Genomic DNA, 18,572 nt, shown 5'->3' with positions numbered 1-18,572 from the left:
GGCAGACGCCTAACCAACTGAGCCACCCAGGCGCCCCTTAATTTTTTTTAATTCAATTAACATACAATGTATTATTGGTTTCAGAGCTACAAGTCTATGATTCATCAGTCTTTTTTTTTTTTTTTTTAAGATTTCATTTACTTATTTAAGAAATAGAGAGCACAGGAGAGGGGGGAGGGTCAGAGGGAGAAGCAGACTCTGCTGATCAGGGAGCCCGATGCGGGACTCGATCCAGGGACTCCAGGATCATGACCTGAGCCGAAGGCAGTCGCTTAACCAACTGAGCCACCCAGGCGCCCAGTGATTCATCAGTCTTATATATCACGTGCCCTCCTTAATGTCTATCACCCAGTTACCCCATCCCCCCACCCCCTCTCCTCCAGCAATCCTCAGTTTGTTTCCTATGATTATAAATCTCTTATGGTTTGTCTCCAACTCTGATTTCATCTTGTTTTATTTTTTCCTCTCTTCCCCTGTGATCCTCTGTTTTGTTTCTTAAATTCCACATATCAATGAGATCATATGATAATTGTCTTTCTCTGATTGACTTATTTCACTTAGCATTAAAACCCTCCAGTTCCATCCATGTCGATGCAAATGGCAAGATTTCATTTTTTTGATGGCTGAGTAGTACTCCATTGTATATATACACCACATCTTCTTTATCCATTCATCTGTCAGTGGACATCTGGGGTCTTTCCATAGTTTGACTGTTGTGGACATTGCTAGCAGTTAGGTGTTCTAAAAGAACTAAAAAGGGTATGTATCATGGGGCACCTGGGTGGCTCAGTTGGTTAAGCGTCTCCCTTCAGCTCAGGTCATGATCCTGGGGTCCTGGGATCAAGCCTTGCATTGGGCTCCCTGCTCAGCAGAGAGCCTGCTTCTCCCTCTCCCTCCGCCTGCCACTCCCCCTGCTTGTGCTCTCTCTCTCTCACTCTTTCTCTCTCTGTGTCAAATAAATAAATAAAATCTTAAAAAAAAAAGGGGGGTACGTATCAGGAGAGAAGAAGTTGAATCCCCTAAGATTGGCAGGACAAAAAGAAATTTGTGGGTATATCCAAGGTAGCTTTCACTATATGTAACCCACTAATAATGACTAATTTGAAGGACACCTAGGTGGCTCAGTTGGTTAAGTGTCCCACTCTTGATTTTGGCTCAGATCATGATCTCAGGGTTGTGAGATCAAGCCCTGCATTAGGCTCCACACTCAGCGCAGAGTCTGCTTGAGATGCTCTCGCTCTCCCTCTGCCCCTCCCCACCACACGCTCGTGCGTGCGCTCTCTCACTCTCAAATAAATAAATAAAATATTTTCTAAAAATGACTAATTTGATAGAAGCTAAAAACCAAAATGGGACTGAAATAAAATAGAGGAAATGAATAAAGAAAATTTAAGTCAGTCCAGTCAAAACAAGGCATAAAAGACCAAAAGAGAAGCACAGAACAAGCAAGATAGTAAAATGAAGATGGTAGAAATGAAACTGAATATATGAGTAATCATGATAATAAATGTATATGGACTAAACTAGCCAGCTAAAGAAACATTATCAGGTTGAATGGAAAAACAAATTCAGGTAAATACTATCAAAAAGGCAGAGAAGGGGCGCCTGGGTGGCTCAGCCGTTAAGCGTCTGCCTTTGGCTCAGGTCATGGTCCCAGGGTCCTGAGATCGAGCCCCACATCGGGCTCCCTGCTCAGCGGGAAGCCTGCTTCTCCCTCTCCTCCTGCTTGTGTTCCCTCTCTCGCTGTGTCTGTCTCTCTCAAATAAATAAAATCTTGAAGGAAAAAAAAAGCACAGAAATTAAGAATGGAAAAGGATGTTCCAGCAGACAAAATAAGCTTTGAGGCCATAATTAGAGGAACTTTTAAGATAAAAGTAAATTTTTAAAAAGAAGAAGATATAGGCACACCTGGGTGACTCAGTTGGGTAAGCGTCTGGCTGTTGATCTCAGCTGAGATCTTGATCTCAGGGTTGTGAGTCAAGCCCCACATTGGGCTCCACTGGGTGTGGAGCCTACTTAGAAAAAAAATTTTTTTTAAAAGCCTACTTAGAAAAAAAATTTATTTTATTTTTTATTTTATTTTTTTAAGATTTTATTTATTCCTTTGACAGAGAGAGACACAGCGAGAGAGGGAACACAAGCAGGGGGAGTGGGAGAGGGAGAAGCAGGCTTCCCGCGGAGCAGGGAGCCCGATACGGGGTTCTATCCCAGGACCCTGGGACCATGACCTGAGCCGAAGGCAGACGCTTAACGACTGAGCCACCCAGGCGCCCCTTAAAAGATTTTTTTTTTTGTAAAAGATTTTATTTATTTATTTGAGAGAGAGAGAATGAGAGAGAGCACATGAGAGGGGAGAGGGTCAGAGGGAGAAGCAAACTCCCCGCCAAGCAGGGAGCCCAATGCAGGACTTGATCCAGGGACTCCAGGATCATGACCTGAGCCAAAGGCAGTCTCTTAACCAACTGAGCCACCCAGGCGCCCTTAAAAGATTTTTTTAAATTTTAAGTACAATCTATTCCCCCAACGTGGGGCTTTGAACTCATGACCCCAAGATCAAGTCATAGGCTCTACTGACTGAGCCAGCTGGGCGCCCTTGTTTTTAAAAGATATTTTTTGGGGGTATGGTATTTTAGGTTGTCAGGTTTTTTCATCCACTTTCTTTTGCCTTGTTTCCAACAAGAAATCTGGTATTATCCTTATTTTTACATAATCTGTCTTCCCTTTCCCAATCCTAGCTACTTTTAAGTTTTTGTAGTAGTTCTAAGCAATTTAATTATGTCCCTTAGTATAGTTTTCTTCATGTTCCTTGTGCTTGGGGTTTATGGAGATTCTTGGATTTGTAGGTTTATAGTTTTCATTGTTTATTCACTTTTGGTCATTATTTATTCCTATGTTTTTTCTGTCCACTCCCATCTCCTCTCTTTGAGGGACTCCGGTTATCTGAATATTAGGCTGCTTAAAGTTGTTCCCCAGCTTTAGGGCTCCTGGGTGGCTCAGTCAGTTAAGCATCTGCCATCGGCTCAGGTCATGATCCCGGGGTCCTGGGATGGAGCCCCGCATTGGGATCCCTGCTCTGTGGGGAGCCTGCTTCTCACTCTCCCTCTGCCACTCCCCCTGCTTGTGCACTCTCTCTCTGTATCAAATAAATTAATAAAATCTTTAAAAAATTATTCTCTTTTAAAAAAAAAAAAGTTCCCCAGCCCCCTCATGTTCTTCTTCTTTATTCTTTTTTTTTTTTTTTAAGATTTTATTTATTTATTTGAGACAGAGAGCATGAGAGGGAGGAGGGTCAGAGGGAGAAGCAGACTCCCTGCCGAGCAGAGAGCCCGATGCGGGACTCGATCCAAGGACTCCAGGATCATGACCTGAGCCGAAGGCAGTCGCTTAACCAACTGAGCCACCCAGGCGCCCATATTCTATTTTTAATTTGAGGTAATTTTTATTACTAGGTCTTCTGGTTCATTAATCTTTTTTTTCTGTAATAACTAATCTGTCAATATCATCCAGTGTGTTTTAACATCTTTATTGAGATATATTTTACATACCACAGAATTCACCTATTAAGAGTGTACAGTTTGGGGCATCTGGGTGGCTCAGTCATTAAGCGTCTACCTTCGGCTCGGGTCATGATCCCGGGATCCTGGGATTGAGCCCCACCTCGGCCTCCCTGCTCCACGGGGAGTCTGCTTCTCCCTCTCCCCCTGTTTGTGTTCCCTCTCTCGCTGTCTCTCTCTGTCAAATAAATAAATAAAATATTTAAAAAAGGGTGTACAGTTTAATGGTTTTAGTATATTCAAAGAGTTGTGCAACTATCCACACACTCTTAAGATTAGAACATTTTCATCACCCCAAAAAGAAACCTCTGGGGTGCCTTGTGGCTCAGATGGTTAAACATCTGCCTTTGGCTCAGGTCATGATCTCTGGGTCCTGAAATTGAGTCCTATGTTGGGCTCTGCTCAGCAGGAAGTCTGCTTCTTCTCCCTTTCCCCCTGCCCCCACTCATGCTCACTCTCTCACTCTCAAATAAATAAATAATCTTAAAAAAAAAAAAAAGAAAGAAACCTCTGACCCATCAGCAAACATTCTCATTTTGACCTTCTCTTCAGCTCTAGGCAACCACTAGTCTACTTTCTGTTTCCATTGACTTGCCTATTCTGGACTTTTCACATAAGTAGAATCATACAATAGATGGCCTTTTGTGACTAACTTCCTTCACTTAGGTAATGTTTTTAAGGTTCATCTGTGTTGTAATTCTTATCAGTACTTCATTCCTTTTTGTGACCATATAATATTCCATTGTACAGATACACGACATTTTGTTGATTCATCAGTTGATGGACATTTGGGTTGTTTCCACTTTTTGGCTATTAAGAATAATGCTGTGGTGACCATTGGTGTACAAATTTTTTAAAAAATAAATGTGGGGGGGTTTATTTCTTTAAAGATTTTATTTATTTATTTGACAGAGACACAGCGAGAGAGGGAACACAAGCAGGGGGAGTGGGAGAGGGAGAAGCAGGCTTCCCGCCAAGCAGGGAGCCCGATGCGGGGCTCGATCCCAGGACCCTGGGATCATGATCTGAGCCGAAGGCGGATGCTTAATGACTGAGCCACCCAGGCACTCCTGGTGTACAAATTTTTGTGTGGAAATAATGTTTTCAATTCTCTTGGGTATATGCCTAACAGTGGAATTGGTGGGTCATATAGTAACTCTGTGTTTAACTTTGTGAGGAACTGCCAGGCTCTTTTCCACACTGATTGTACCATTTTCCATTCCCACCAGCAGTGTGTGAAGATTCCAGTTTCTCTACGTGCTCCTCAACACTTACTGTGTTTTTTGTGATCGGTATCTCTGCAGCTCTCACCTCTGTGGTACTCTGTCCTTTCACTGTACTTCCTCTCCATCTCTTCTGCTCACGGTCTGCCTGGCTCTGCCTCAATCCCCCCTGCCCACACCTTGTCCTAGAAATTCCTTCAAGACAATAAATGAGGGCAGTTGTCGAGCTTACCTTGTTTATTTCCTGTTCCTGTGGGATCACTGCCTTTGTTGCCTGATGTCCAGTATCTTGAAAACCTCATTTCATGTATTTTTGTCTGGGGGGTTGTTATTTCAGGTGGGAGGGTAAATCCAGCCCTGTTAACACCATCTTGGCCAAAAGTAGACTTTGCAGCATTACACATCAACAAATTGATGCTTAATGTTGAACTGGAGAGTGGATTACTAAATTGTGTCTTTTTGCAATGGAGTTCTACACAGCAGTTAAAACAAATGAACTAGAGCTTCATACATTTACTTGGATAAATTTTAAATATTAAAAAAATGAACATTGAAAGGCAAATGGAAGAGGATATGTACAAGAGCTACTTTTAAGCTATAATTTATAAAAAATATACAAACTATGCTATATATTATTTAAAGATATATATGGAATAATCTTACAACAGTATGCATGGAAATGATAACAAATCCATCCTAATAATGCCTTTCTCTGGGGAGAGGAGGAGGAGATAGATAGGGAATGGTTTGGGGATGCAGTTATACAGGGTGCTTTGTATCTGTAGTGTTTAGTTTCACTAAAAATAAGTTATGAAGCCACATATATGACAAATGACTGGGGTCTAAATGTATGAAAAACTCTCAAAACTAAACAGTAAAAACAATCCAGTTAGAACACGGCCAGAAGACATGAACAGAGGGTTTTCACAAAAGAGGATTTACAGATGGCAAATAAACACATAGAAAGATATTCAACATCACTAGCCATTAGGGAAATGCAAATGAAAACTATAGTGAAATATCACTACACACCTCTCAGAATGGCTTAAATTAAAAATAATCACACTAACAAATGCCAGTGAGGAGATGAAGAAACTGGACTTCTCAAACATTGCTATGGGATTAGATGACGGGGGCAGACAATCACAAAAAACACTGGAAAATAGATTGGCGGTTTCTTATAAAACTAAACATAATAATTTGCTGTATTACTCAGCATTCACACTCTTAAGCATTTATCCCAGAGAAATGAAAACTTAAGTTTCTGTAGAAACTTGTATGTGAATGTTCATAGCAGCTTTATTTGTCATGGCAAAAAAAAAAAAAAAACCCAAAAACTAGAAACAACTCAGTTGTCCTTCAGCAATGGAATAAATAGGGTACATTCATTCCATGGACTACTAGTTGGCAATATAAAGGAACAGACTATTAGTACATGCAACAATTCGGATGAATCTCAAGGGAATTCTACTAAAAGCCATTTTAAAAAAGCCAACCCCAGGGTTGCCTGGGTGGCTCAGTCAGTTAAGCATCTCACTCTTGGTTTTGGCACAGGTCATGATCTGGGGGTCCTGGGATCAAACCCTGCATCAGGCTCCGCACTCAGTGTGGGTTCTGCTTGGGATTCTCTCTCTCCCTATCCTTCTGCCCCTCCTGCTCATGCTGTCTCACTCGCGCTCGCTCTCTCTCAAAATCTTTTTAAAAAGTCGGTGGGGGGAGGCGCCTGGGTGGCTCAGTCATTAAGCGTCTGCCTTCAGCTCAGGTCATGATCCCAGGGCCCTGGGATCGAGCCCCGTGTTGGGCTCCCTGCTCAGCAGGAAGCCTGCTTCTCCTTCTCCCACTCCTCCTGCTTGTGTTCCCTCTCTCACTATCTCTCTCTCTCTGTCAAATAAATAAAATCTTTAAATAAATAAAGATAAAATTTTAGATATGGAAAACAGATTGATCACCAAGGTTTGGGATGTAGTTTGGGGGAGGGCAGTAAGAGGGTAGATATGTTTATAAAAGGGCAACATGAGGGATCCTTGAGGTGACGGAACTGTTCTCTATCTTGACTATGGTGGATACATGCACCTACAAATGTGATAACATTGTATATAACTAAATAAGCACAAATATATCCAAGTAAAACTGGGAAAGATCTGTAGATTTTTTTTTTTTTTAAGATTTTATTTATTTGAGAGAGAGAAAAAGCGAGCACAAGCAGGGGAGTAGCAAAGGGAGAGGGAGAAGCAGGCTCCCCACACAGCAGGGAGCCCGATGTGGAGCTCAATCCCAGGACCCTGGGATCATGACCTGAGCCAAAGGCAGGCGCTTAATGGGCTGAGCCACCCAGGAGTCCCAAGATCCGTAGATTGTATCAATGTTGATATCCTGGTCATGGTGCCATATAATAGTTCAGTGTTACCATTGGAGGAAACTAGGTAAAGGGTACATGGAATCTTTCCTGCATGATTTCTTGAAACTTCATATGAATCTACAATTACCTCAAAAAGTTAAATCAAAAAATAAAATAGAAGCAAAATGTTAAGATTTGACCTTTGTTTATTATCCTCTATATATATCTCCTTGCTTGAAATATTTTATAATAAAGAGAACATGTACTTTCTTCATGTGTACAGTAAAATTCTCCTTAACTCCATGTTGTGACCATTTGGAAGATAGGTCAGAGAGCGAGAAATCAGAAAAAATACTGGAAACAATAAGAAATGAAGGTATTTTTTGCTCACTTACTAATATTCATTTAAAAGTCTTTGGATTTGGGGGTACCTGAAATACGACTCTTGATCTCGGGGTTGTGAGTTCGAGCACCACATTGGGTGTAGAGGTTACTAAAAAAAAAAAAAAAAGTCTTTAAATTTAACTTTTTTTTTTTTTTTTAGATATACTTAGAGCGTGCGCATGCGTTGGGGGGGCAGAGGGAGGAAGACAAGCAGACTCCCCACTGAGTGGGGAGCCTGATACCAGGCTTGATCCCAGGAGATCATGACCTGAGCTGAAATCAAGAGTTGGAGGCTCAACCGACTGAGCCACCCAGACACCCCAAAAGTCTTTAAATTTTAAAAAGTATTAGAATTTATAAGGATATATATATTTTATGTATTTATATGAATATATATTTCATGTGTGTATTATATATAATATGTATGAAGTACTTAAACAAAAAACAAGCTCCACACCCAATGTGGGGCTCAAATGCATGGCCCCAACATCAAGAGTTCAGTGCTCCTCCGACTGAGCCAGCCAGGTGTCCCAAAACAACTTATTTTTTATGTGTTAAGTAACTGATCTTCAGCAAAGCAGGAAAGAATATCCAATGAAAAAAAGACAGTCTCTTCAACAATTGGTGTTGGGAAAATTGGACAGCCACATGCAGAAGAATGAAACTGGACCACTTTCCTATACCATACACAAAAATAAATTCAAAGTGGATGGAAGACCTAAATGTGAGACAGGAATCCATCAAAATCCTAGAGGAGAACATAGGCAACAACCTCTTCGACCTCAGCTGCAGCAACTTCTTGCTAGACACGTCTCTAAAGGCAAGGGAAACAAAAGCAAAAATGAACTATTGGGACTTCATCAAGATAAAAAGCTCCTACAGGGGCGCCTGGGTGGCTCAGTCGTTAAGCGTCTGCCTTCGGCTCAGGTCATGGTCCCAGGGTCCTGGGATCGAGCCCCGCTTCGGGCTCCCTGCTCGGCAGGAAGCCTGCTTCTCCCTCTCCCACTCCCTCTGCTTGTGTTCCCTCTCTCGCTGTGTCTCTCTCTGTCAAATAAATAAAATCTTTAAAAAAAACAAAACTCCTGCAGAGCAAAGGAAACAATCAACAAAACCAAAAGACAGCCTACAGAATGGAAGAAGGTATTTGCAAGTGACCTCTCTGATAAAGGGCTGGTATCCAAGATCTATAAAGAACTAATCAAACTCAACACCCAAAAAACAAATCCAGTCAAGAAATGGGCAAAAGACATGAGTAGACAACTTTTTCAAAGAAGACATACAAATGGCCGACAGACACATGAAAAGATGCTCAACATCACTCATCATCAGGGAAATCAAAACCACTATGAGATACCACCTCAAACCAGTCAGAATGGCTAAAACTAACAAGTCAGGAAACAACAGATGTTGGTGAGGATGCGGAGAAAGGGGAACCTCCTACACTGTTGGTGGGAATGCAAGCTGGTGCAGCCAGTGTGGAAAACATATGGAGGTTCCTCAGAAGTTAAAAATAGAGCTACCCTACAGCCCAGCAATTGCACTACTAGGAATATATCCAAAGGATACAAACATAGTGATTTGAAGGGGGCACCTGCACCCCAATGTTTAGAGCAACAGTGTCCTCAATAGTCAAAATATGGAAAGAGCCCAGATGTGCATCAACAGATGAATGGATAAAGTTGTGGTATATAGATACAATGGAATATTACTCAGCCATCAGAAAGAATAAAATCTTGCCATTTGCAGTGATGTGGATGGAACTAGAGTGTACTATGCTAAGCGAAATAAGTCAGAGAAAGACAAATACCATATGATTTCACTCATATGTGGAATTTAAGAAACAAAGCAGAGGATCATAGGGGAAGGGAAGGAAAAATACGATAAAAACAGAGGGGCGCCTGGGTGGCTCAGTCGTTAAGCGTCTGCCTTCGGCTCAGGTCATGATCCCAGGGTCCTGAGATCGAGCCCCACATTGGGCTCCCTGCTCCGTGGGAAGCCTGCTTCTCCCTCCTCCACTCCCCCTGCTTGTGTTCCCTCTCGCTGTCTCTCTCTCTGTCAAATAAATAAATAAAATCTTTAAAAAAAAAAAAGATAAAAACAGGGAGGCAAACCAAAAGAGACTCTTAAATATAGAGAACAAACTGAGGGTTGCTAGAGGGGAGGTGGGTGGGGGGATGGCCTAGATGGGTGATGGGCATTGAGGAGAGCACTTGCTGTGATGAGCACTGGGTGTTGTACGTTAAGTGGTGAATCACTGAATTCTACTCTTGAAACCAGTACTACACTCCTTGTTAACTAACTTGAATTTAATTTTTTTTTTTAAAGGAGTACTGTTTTGCTTTTATATAACTATAGGCTTAAATTTCATCATTTTTGAAAATTGGTGTCTTTCTTTCTTTTCTTTTTTTTTTTTTTTTTTGAGTAGGCTTGACACCCAGCATGGGGCTCAAACTCAGAACCCCAAGATCGAGAGTCCCATGCTCTACCGACCAAACCGGCCAGGTGCTCGGAAAATTGGGATTTTCTAACTTAACTGACAACTAAAATTTTTCTGTTAATCCTCTGATGTGACTAATTGGGAAAGCGAATATAAAGAGCCTTGTACACTGCCTGGTGAAGAGCAGGCGTTCAATAGATGTTAATTTAGTTTGCTCATCCTCCCCATCCCTCTGTCCTCTTTTCTCTCAGGATCCTCTCAGTCTTTGCTGCAGACCTGGATTCTGGTTTGGGGTTTTGACAGTGAGATGAAAACCTGACGAGCATGGGTCTGGAGCTGCGCTACTACCGGGCCATTCTTATTGTTACAGCCGTCAACAGCAGATCTAAAGCCGGGCATTTTTCTGCTATAATTGTTAGACATAATTAACTACTCTCTTGGAACGCTCCTTTAGTTTGTTGATATGTCGTTTTGCTAGTTTTCCCCCAGCTCTCTGGCCATTTCTTAGTTTCCTCTGACCAACCAACCCTTAAATGTAGGTATTGCCCAAGGTTCTATGCTTGACCCTCTTTTCTTGTGACTCTATTTTTTTCTGGGCAATTTGACTTATTGCCCATACGTTACTTCCATTACTTCCTCTTCTGTTCAAATACATCTCCAGCTCTGGCCTGAGCGCTGGCTCTTCAGTTTGTTTGCCATGTATCCACCTGTTTATTGGATATATCCACCTTGATTTCACATTGGCACTTCTGAGTTTTCCGTTAAGATATTTTCAGTTTAGGTAACAGAAACCCTAGCTCAAACTGGCTTACACATTAAGGGAGTGTATTGGCCTGTGGAACTGGAATCCAGAAACTGGCCTCGGGGCAGTTGGGTGTGTGGCACGGCTCTGTGACTAGTCCTGTGTCCCTGCTGCTTTGCGGTATCCACTTCATCTGCTGGCTGCCTGCCTCCCCTCATGTGTCAGTACTTCCGGGAGCACCGGGCCAGGACTGCGTCGTCTCACAGTCACATTCAGAAGAGGAGAATATAGGCCCGGATAGGACCTGGTGACCGAGATTGAAGTCACAAAAAGTCAGGGAAGATTCCCAGGCTTCTAGCTTTTGTCTGTGGATGAATTCAGTTCTCTTCATTGAAGTGTAAGTGAAAGAAGCAGGCTATAAGAAGGCAGAGAAGATGGGTTCACGTGAACAAGTACTTATTTTAGTTACATGCACATCTTCTCCTATCAGAATGAAATTGTTAAAAGACAGTGACCTAGGGGCGCCTGGTGGCTCATTCATTGGGTGTCTGCCTTCAACACAGGTCATGATCCCAGGGTCCTGAGATCAAGCCCTACATCGGGCTCCCTGCTCCGCGGGAAGCCTGCTTCTCCCTCTCCCACTCCCCCTGCTTGTGTTCCCTCTCTTGCTGTGTTGTGTCTCTCTCTCTCTCTGTCAAATAAGTAAATAAAATCTTTTTAAAAAGTGACCTAATCTTTTTCATCTTCATTCCTACCAGCTAACCGTGAACTTGGCATATAGTATACTTAATATTTGTGGGGGATGGATGGATGTGCACATTCATGAATACCCAACACTGCTTCTTAAGATTATCCAGCTTTGATACATCAATCTGTATAACAGACTTCTGAAGTGAGCTAGTCCTGCATAGGAATCCCAGGTTCACTGTCTATAGTCCTAGGATACTTGATTTAACATTTTCCCATCTGTAATGTAGGGATAAGACCACTTAGTAACTTGCTGAGGAGATTTAAATGAGAACACATGGGGCACCTGGGTGGCTCAGTCCGTTAAGCATCTGCCTTTGGCTCAGGTCATGATCCCAGGGGATGAGCCCAGCCCCACTTCTGGCTCCCTGCTCAGCTCTCCCTCCCCCAGCACATGCTCTCTCGCTCGCTCGCTCTCTCAATCTTTTAAAAAGGCAAAATACAACACTTATTTTATAGAATTTTTAAAGTTTTATTTTAAGCAGGCTCCACACTGAATATGGGGCTTGAACTCACGACCCTGAGATTGATGAAGCAACACATGCTCTACTGACGGAGCCAGCCAGGCACCCTGATTTTGCAGAATTTTTGTTTTGCTTTTTTGGAGAAGAATTTTTGTGTGATAAATTTACATTGAGTATTATTTTCACAGCTTTTTTTTTTAAGATTTTATTTATTTGACACAGAGACAGAGCACAAGTAGGCAGGCAGAGGGAGAGGGAGAAGCAGGCTTCCCACCGAGCAGGGAGCCTGATTCGGGGCTCGATCCCAGGACCCTGGGATCATGACCTGAGCTGAAGGCAGACGCTTAACGACCGAGCCACCCAGGTGCCCCTTTTTTCACAGCTTTATTGGAGTATAATTTTAAGTCTATGTTTGTGATTTTTTTTTTTTTTTTGGAGATTTTATTTATTTACTTGACACAGAGCACAAGCACGGGGAGTGGCAGGGAGAGGGAGAAGCAGGCCCCTGATGTGGGACTTGATCCCAGGACCCCGAGATCATGACCTGAGCCGAAGGCAGACGCTTAGCTGACTGAGCCACCCAGGTGCCACCAAGAACTTTTTCTTCATCCCAGAGATTCTGTTCCCATTAAATAATAGCTCCTCACTGCCCTGTCTCCACTTGCAGTCACGGGTAGCCTCTAACCTACTTTCTGTCTCTGTGAATTTGCCTATTCTAGGTACCTCATGTAAGTGGAACCATAAAATATTTGTCCTTCTGCGTGTGACTTACTTCACTTTGCATGTTATTTTCAAGATTCACCCATGTTTTATTGGATTTTGAGGCAGAATGGCTAGATCAGTAAAAAGCAAGGAAAATTTGGTCAGAGTTCTCAAGGCATCTCTTGGGAAAAATTACTTACCTTAGACATTCAAATATCTGTTTCCGGGGCACCTGGGTGGCTCAGTCGTTAAGCTTCTCCCTTCAGCTCAGGTCACGGACCCAGGATCCTGGGATCGAGCCCCGCATCGGGCTCCCTGCTCCACGGGAAGCCTGCTTCTCCCTCTCCCACTCCCCCTGCTTGTGTTCCCTCTCTCACTGTTTCTCTCTGTCAAATAAAGTCTTTAAAAATATATATATATGTTTAAAAGAAAGTATGTTTCTGGTTTCTCCCAACTTCTAGTGTATCTGTTTTATTTCATTGGAGTATAATGGGGGGGGGGGGTATTTGAGCAGTGTTCAATTGTTTGTATAACCATATGAGAAGCCGGGATGATGATGGCGTCCCAGACTCCCTTCAACTCTAGGTTATTGAAGTTTTGTTGCTTTGTTATATATTTTCAGTGCTCATGAATATAATTTGCCCCCAAACTTGGAACACTGTGCCATATTAATTTGCATTTATGTATCTTGCTATGTACTTTTCTGGAGTATTTTTTGCATCTAGGTGTATGATCAGTTGAGTAACAGACTTTTCCCACCTGCAACTTCCCAATGGACCTCTCAGTATGAGATGTTTTGTTTTTTTAAAGATTTTATTTATTTATTTATTTGAGAGGGAGAGGGAGAAGCAGACTCCCCACTGAGCAGAGCGCCGGATGTGGGACTCGATCCCAGGACCCTGGGATCATGACCTGAGCCGAAGGCAGATGCTTAACTGACTGAGCCATCCAGGTGCCCATCAATATGAGATGTTGATCAAGTTCCCTGGAACACTGTTACTGTGGAGTTGGGACTTCACTTTTGATGTTCTGTAGCATTCAGCTTTCCAGTTTCCACCTTGTGGGTATTTTTCAGAAGTAAACCACTTCAGAAATAACATAACTCAAAATACCAGATCTTTAGGGGGACCTGTAGCTAAAGACTGTTTGTATATTCTATAATACGTCTCCTATCTGAAGCTGTTAAAACTAAGAGGATATGGAGAAGTTGGAACCTCATGTGCTGCTGGTGGTGACGTAAGATGGTAGGGCCCCTTTGGAAAGCAGCCCAACACTTTTTCTAAGTGTTGAACAAAGGGCTACCATGCAGCCCAGCAGTTCGCTCCCAGGTCTTTACACAGGAGAACTGAAAACATGTTCATACAAAAACTTGCACACAAAAGTTCATAGCAGCATTGTTCATAATAGCAAAAAGTAGGGGAGAAAACAAATGTCCATCAGTTGATAAATGGATAAACAAAATACATCTATACAAATGGAATATCATTTGGACATAAAAAGGTACAAAGTAATAACAGGCTACAAACATGAATGAACCTTAAAAACATGATGCTCAGTGAAAACCAGTCACAAAAAAACCCACACATATTATATGGTTCCATTTATGTGAAAAGTCCAGGGGTGCCTGGGTGGCTCAGTCAGTTAAGCATCCAACTCTTGATTTCGGTTCAGGTCGTGATCTCTCAGGGTCATGAGATCAAGCCTCACATCTCCCTCTGCGCTGGGCGTGGGGTCTGCTTAAGATTCTCTCCCTGTGGGGTGCCTTGGTAGCTCAGTCATTAAGCGTCTGCCTTCCAGGGGCGCCTGGGTGGCTCAGATGGTTGAGCGTCTGCCTTCGGCTCAGGTCACGGTCCCAGGGTCCTGGGATTGAGCTCCACATCGGGCTCCCTGCTCAGTGGGGAGCCTGCTTCTCCCTCTCCCACTCCCCCTGCTTGTGTTCCCTCTCTCATTGTCTCTATCTCTCTCTGTCAAATAAATAAATAAATAAAATATTTAAAAAAAAAAATTCTCTCCCTGCCCCTCCCCCCTCTCGCACACACTTGCTCTGTCTCTCCCCCTCCTTCTCAAAAAAAAAAAAGTCAAAATTAGCAAATTTAGAGACAGACTAAATTAGTTGAGGACAGAGATATGGGCAGAGAGACTGCTAATGGGTATGGGTTTTTTAGGGGGTAGATGATAATGTTCTAATATTGATTGTGGTGGTGATTACAGTTCTTTGAATACAGAAAAAAACATTAAAATGCGCACTTTTTTTAAACATTTATTTGAGAGCACCCATACACGAGACGTGGGAGGGAGAAAGGGAGAGAAGAGAATCCTCAAGCAGACTTCCCTCTGAGCGTGGAGCCCAATGTGGGGCTCCATCCAGGACCCTGAGATCAGGACCTGAGCCAAAATCAAAAGTTGGCCACTTAAAACAGCTGAGCCATCCAGGCACCCCAAAGTGTGTGCTTTAAATAGGTGGATTATGTGATCTGTGAATTAACATCTCAGTAAAGCTAATCTTTTTAAAAAGAGAATTAAGAACTATTGCCCAGGGACGCCAGGGTGGCTCAGTCGGTTAAGCATCTGCCTTTGGCTCAGGTCATGATCTCAGGTTCCTGGGATCAAGTCCCGCATCGGGCTTCCTGCTCGGCTGGGAGTCTGCTTCTCCCTTGCTCTCTGCCCCTCCCCCACCCCCCACTTGTGCTTGCCCTCTCAAATAAATAAATAAAATCTATAAAAAGAAAGAAAAGAAGAAACATTACCCAAAAATTCAGAGATCTGGCTTCTTTTTTTTCTGATCTCCAAAATGTCTGTTTCCTTTTGTTGGATTTTTTTTTTTTTTTCGTCCCAGGAAAGGATCAAATAGCTCTTATTTTACTCCTCACTACAAGAAGGAAGATGCCTCAAACACAAACCTATTTTTCTTTGCAAGAGTACCAGTTAACATTGGTAGTGTTCTCTGTCCTCCTACTTGAGTCTGTGAATTATTGGGTCTGATCTCATGTCTTAGGTATAGAAGTCATAACCCTAGGGTATAGAAATTAAATTTTGTTGAGCATCTTCTGAGTCCCCACTTTCACAGATAAAATTGAGATTTAGGGAGGTAAAGTAACTTATTAAATATTTGAGCTTATAAAAGTAATTAGCAGTTTGATCCTATGTTTCTATGACTCAAAAAACGTTCTTTCCAGTGCCTCATTGCTGTTTCCTACCAGGAAAACAGCCCTGGATTTAAAAGTATGGAAGAAATTCTGCATTTAGATTTTGTTAGCATAAAAAATCAAAGTGAGAGGGAAAATGATATTTTCTTGCCTTTAATAATTTTGCTGCATAAGTAGAGAAAGTATTACCTTTTATCAGCCTAAACACCTGAGTCTTTCATTAAAGCCAAGTATCTTTTTTTTTTTCTAAGTGGGCTCCATGCCCAGTGGGCTTGAACTCACGACCCCAAGATCAAGAGTCACCTGCTCTACCAACTGAGCCAGCTGGGCTCCCCCTAAAGCCAAGTATCTTAAGATATTGAGTCTGTGGGCGCCTGGGTGGCTCAGTCGTTAGGCGTCTGCCTTCGGTTCAGGGCATGATCCCAGGGTCCTGGGATCGAGCCCCACATCGGGCTCCCTGCTCCGTGGGAAGCCTGCTTCTCCCTCTCCCACTCCCCCTGCTTGTGTTCCCTCTCTCGCTGTCTCTCTGTCAAATAAATAAAATCTTTAAAAAAAAAACCAACAACAAACCAACGCATCTGACTTGGAGCATACAGACACAAAAAGCCAGTCACAAAAAAATGTTTATTTTCTGAGAGATGTAGGCTTTCAATGGACCATCCAGGTGAGTGTAGTGGTGATCCAGTTAATCTATAGTAAGGAAGATTTCTCGATGACTAGAAAGTAGTTGAAGTTTACTTTCCACTGCTGAAGTTGAGTGGAGAAATCTCCTTTAGTGTAGGTGTTCTGGGAACAGGTAGAAGGTTAGCTCAGTGGCCTTTGAACTTCATGTATCTATGACTTTTTATTTTTTGAAGGAAGCTCTGCACACAATGTGGGGCTTGAACTCACAACCCTGAGATCAAGAGTTGCAGGCTTTACCGACTGAGCCGGCCGGGGGTCCCTGTGGTTCTTCTGAGGGCCTCTTCCACTCACCCTAGTTCCTTACAGACTGTTGAAGGGGCTGTGTTCTGATCTCACTTTTACTTTCCTTTCCGTAGCATGGAGAGAATGACAGAAGACGCTCTTCGCCTGAACCTGTTGAAGCGAAGCTTGGACCCGGCGGATGAGCGAGATGATGTCCTGGCTAAGCGACTCAAAATGGAGGGGCATGAGGCCATGGAACGCCTGAAGATGCTGGCACTGCTCAAGCGGAAGGATCTGGCGAATCTTGAGGTGCCACCCGAGTTGCCCACCAAGCAGGATGGCAGTGGAGTCAAGGGCTATGAGGAGAAGCTCAACGGGAGTCTCAGGCCTCACGGAGACAACAGGACGGCCGGGAGGCCCGGCAAAGAAAACCTCAGTGACGAGCCTGTGGATATGAGTGCAAGGCGGAGGTACGGCGCCGCTCAGCTGCCTCCTGCAGTGGGGTATCCTCCCAAACTAAGCCTGTGGAAATGGGATGGAACCCAGTGAGAGGAGGTGCTTCTTGAAAGAAGACGTGTGTGTGCCACTTGGCTTGGCCGTGAATTCCTCTCACTTCCAAGTGAAACTTGGTGCCTCATCTGTCTGCTTAGCACAGAGAATCTTACAGTTAACACCCTTAAGACAAAGGTCATTTCTGGATGAAGGAGGCACCACAGAGCTAGAAGTGAGGTGATGCGGGCTTCACTCTTAGGGCCATTTTAGGAAGGCAGCAGACTTTCCTTCAGGTCACCTGAGAGTTTCAGAATCTGTTTGTTACGGAGTTCCCACTTCTGTTACATCCAAAAGCATGGGCCCAGCTTCTCTTTCATGAACAAGGAAATTGTCTTCATGTGCTAGTTCTCTGCATTCTTGCTTTGTGCCACTCTCTTCAACCTCTACATACACAAACATACACACACACTTGTGCGTGTAAACTCTCACACGCACACGTTTTCACAGGATTTTTTTCTGGTGCCTTGTCAAGGCTGAGTACTTGAAACAGTGAAAGGTACTGGCTGAGGGTGACGACTTCCGGGACAGTGAATCACAGTGTAGACAGCCCTATCTTTAAGAACATTCAGTTTATTAATAGTTCAGATATAGCTGATAGGGCATGAGAATGATCCTTTAGTGTCCACTTTATTTTAGGGATGAACTCTTGAAACTTGATCCTCTGGAAACCGGGAACTGTTTTTAATGGTCTCCAGGAAAAGAGGGTTAATGTAAACTATCTAGATCCCCATTCTACATGGAAAAATAGGCCCCATTGGCCCCTCCCACTCTTCTCCCCTTTCACCAGATATACCGACAGTTATTTACACTTAGCCCCAAGCTTTTTATAAGAACGAACGGGATTGATAGATGGTTCAGCAGGGAGAACAACAGTGTCTTTATCTGGATAAAAGAAGACAATTTAAAAGCAGAAAGAATGAAGAGCCCCTGACATCAATGATAGCCACATCATAATTGCCTAAATTTTTTTTGCCATCAGTTGGGCAGGTTACAATGTATATGAAATAAGGTGTGTGAAACCAGTGCTTGCTTATATTTTGGAAAGCTAGAGAAACATGGCCACTTTCTATTTAGTTGTTTTTACAACGGGAATGAGGATTAGAAGTTACATAGCTTTTGGGAATGTGCCAGTCTGGGTCGTAAGTGAGGTTAGCAACAATTCAGGGTTTTAGTAATCTCCAACAGGTAAAGCTTCATACTTAAGAACACCAAATAATGTAAATTATATGTACATTGGGAAAGCAGCAAAATAATTTCTGTCCCCGGAAAGCTTAATTAATGAGACCAGAACCTCAAGTCAGATGTAAAAAAACAGTTGAAGAATGAAACAAGACTTGACTTGGGTTTTGCTTTGCCTGTGCTGGTCTGATTATATCC

At 42.9% G+C, this 18,572-nt stretch overlaps 1 protein-coding gene across 3 annotated transcripts in view; it reads left to right on the top strand.

The window, feature by feature from the left end:
- GATAD2B (GATA zinc finger domain containing 2B) overlaps positions 1-18,572 on the top strand; it is a 94,933-nt gene that overhangs the window by 62,433 nt on the left and 13,928 nt on the right. For all 3 annotated transcript variants that reach the window (XM_045876434.3, XM_064593595.1, XM_045876433.3), the window contains exon 2: positions 16,778-17,113. In XM_045876434.3, the coding sequence (XP_045732390.1) occupies positions 16,779-17,113 (335 nt within the window). In that variant the 5' untranslated portion in view covers position 16,778. The remainder of the gene's footprint in view (positions 1-16,777; positions 17,114-18,572) is intronic.

The sequence above is a fragment of the Mirounga angustirostris genome, unplaced genomic scaffold, assembly GCF_029215605.1.
Source record: "Mirounga angustirostris isolate CCGP_5_RB_7025 unplaced genomic scaffold, mMirAng1.0.hap1 SCAF_6, whole genome shotgun sequence".
NCBI lineage: Eukaryota > Metazoa > Chordata > Mammalia > Carnivora > Phocidae > Mirounga > Mirounga angustirostris.
Note: the sequence above shows the minus strand (reverse complement) of the source record. Positions and strands in the feature narration are given on the sequence as shown.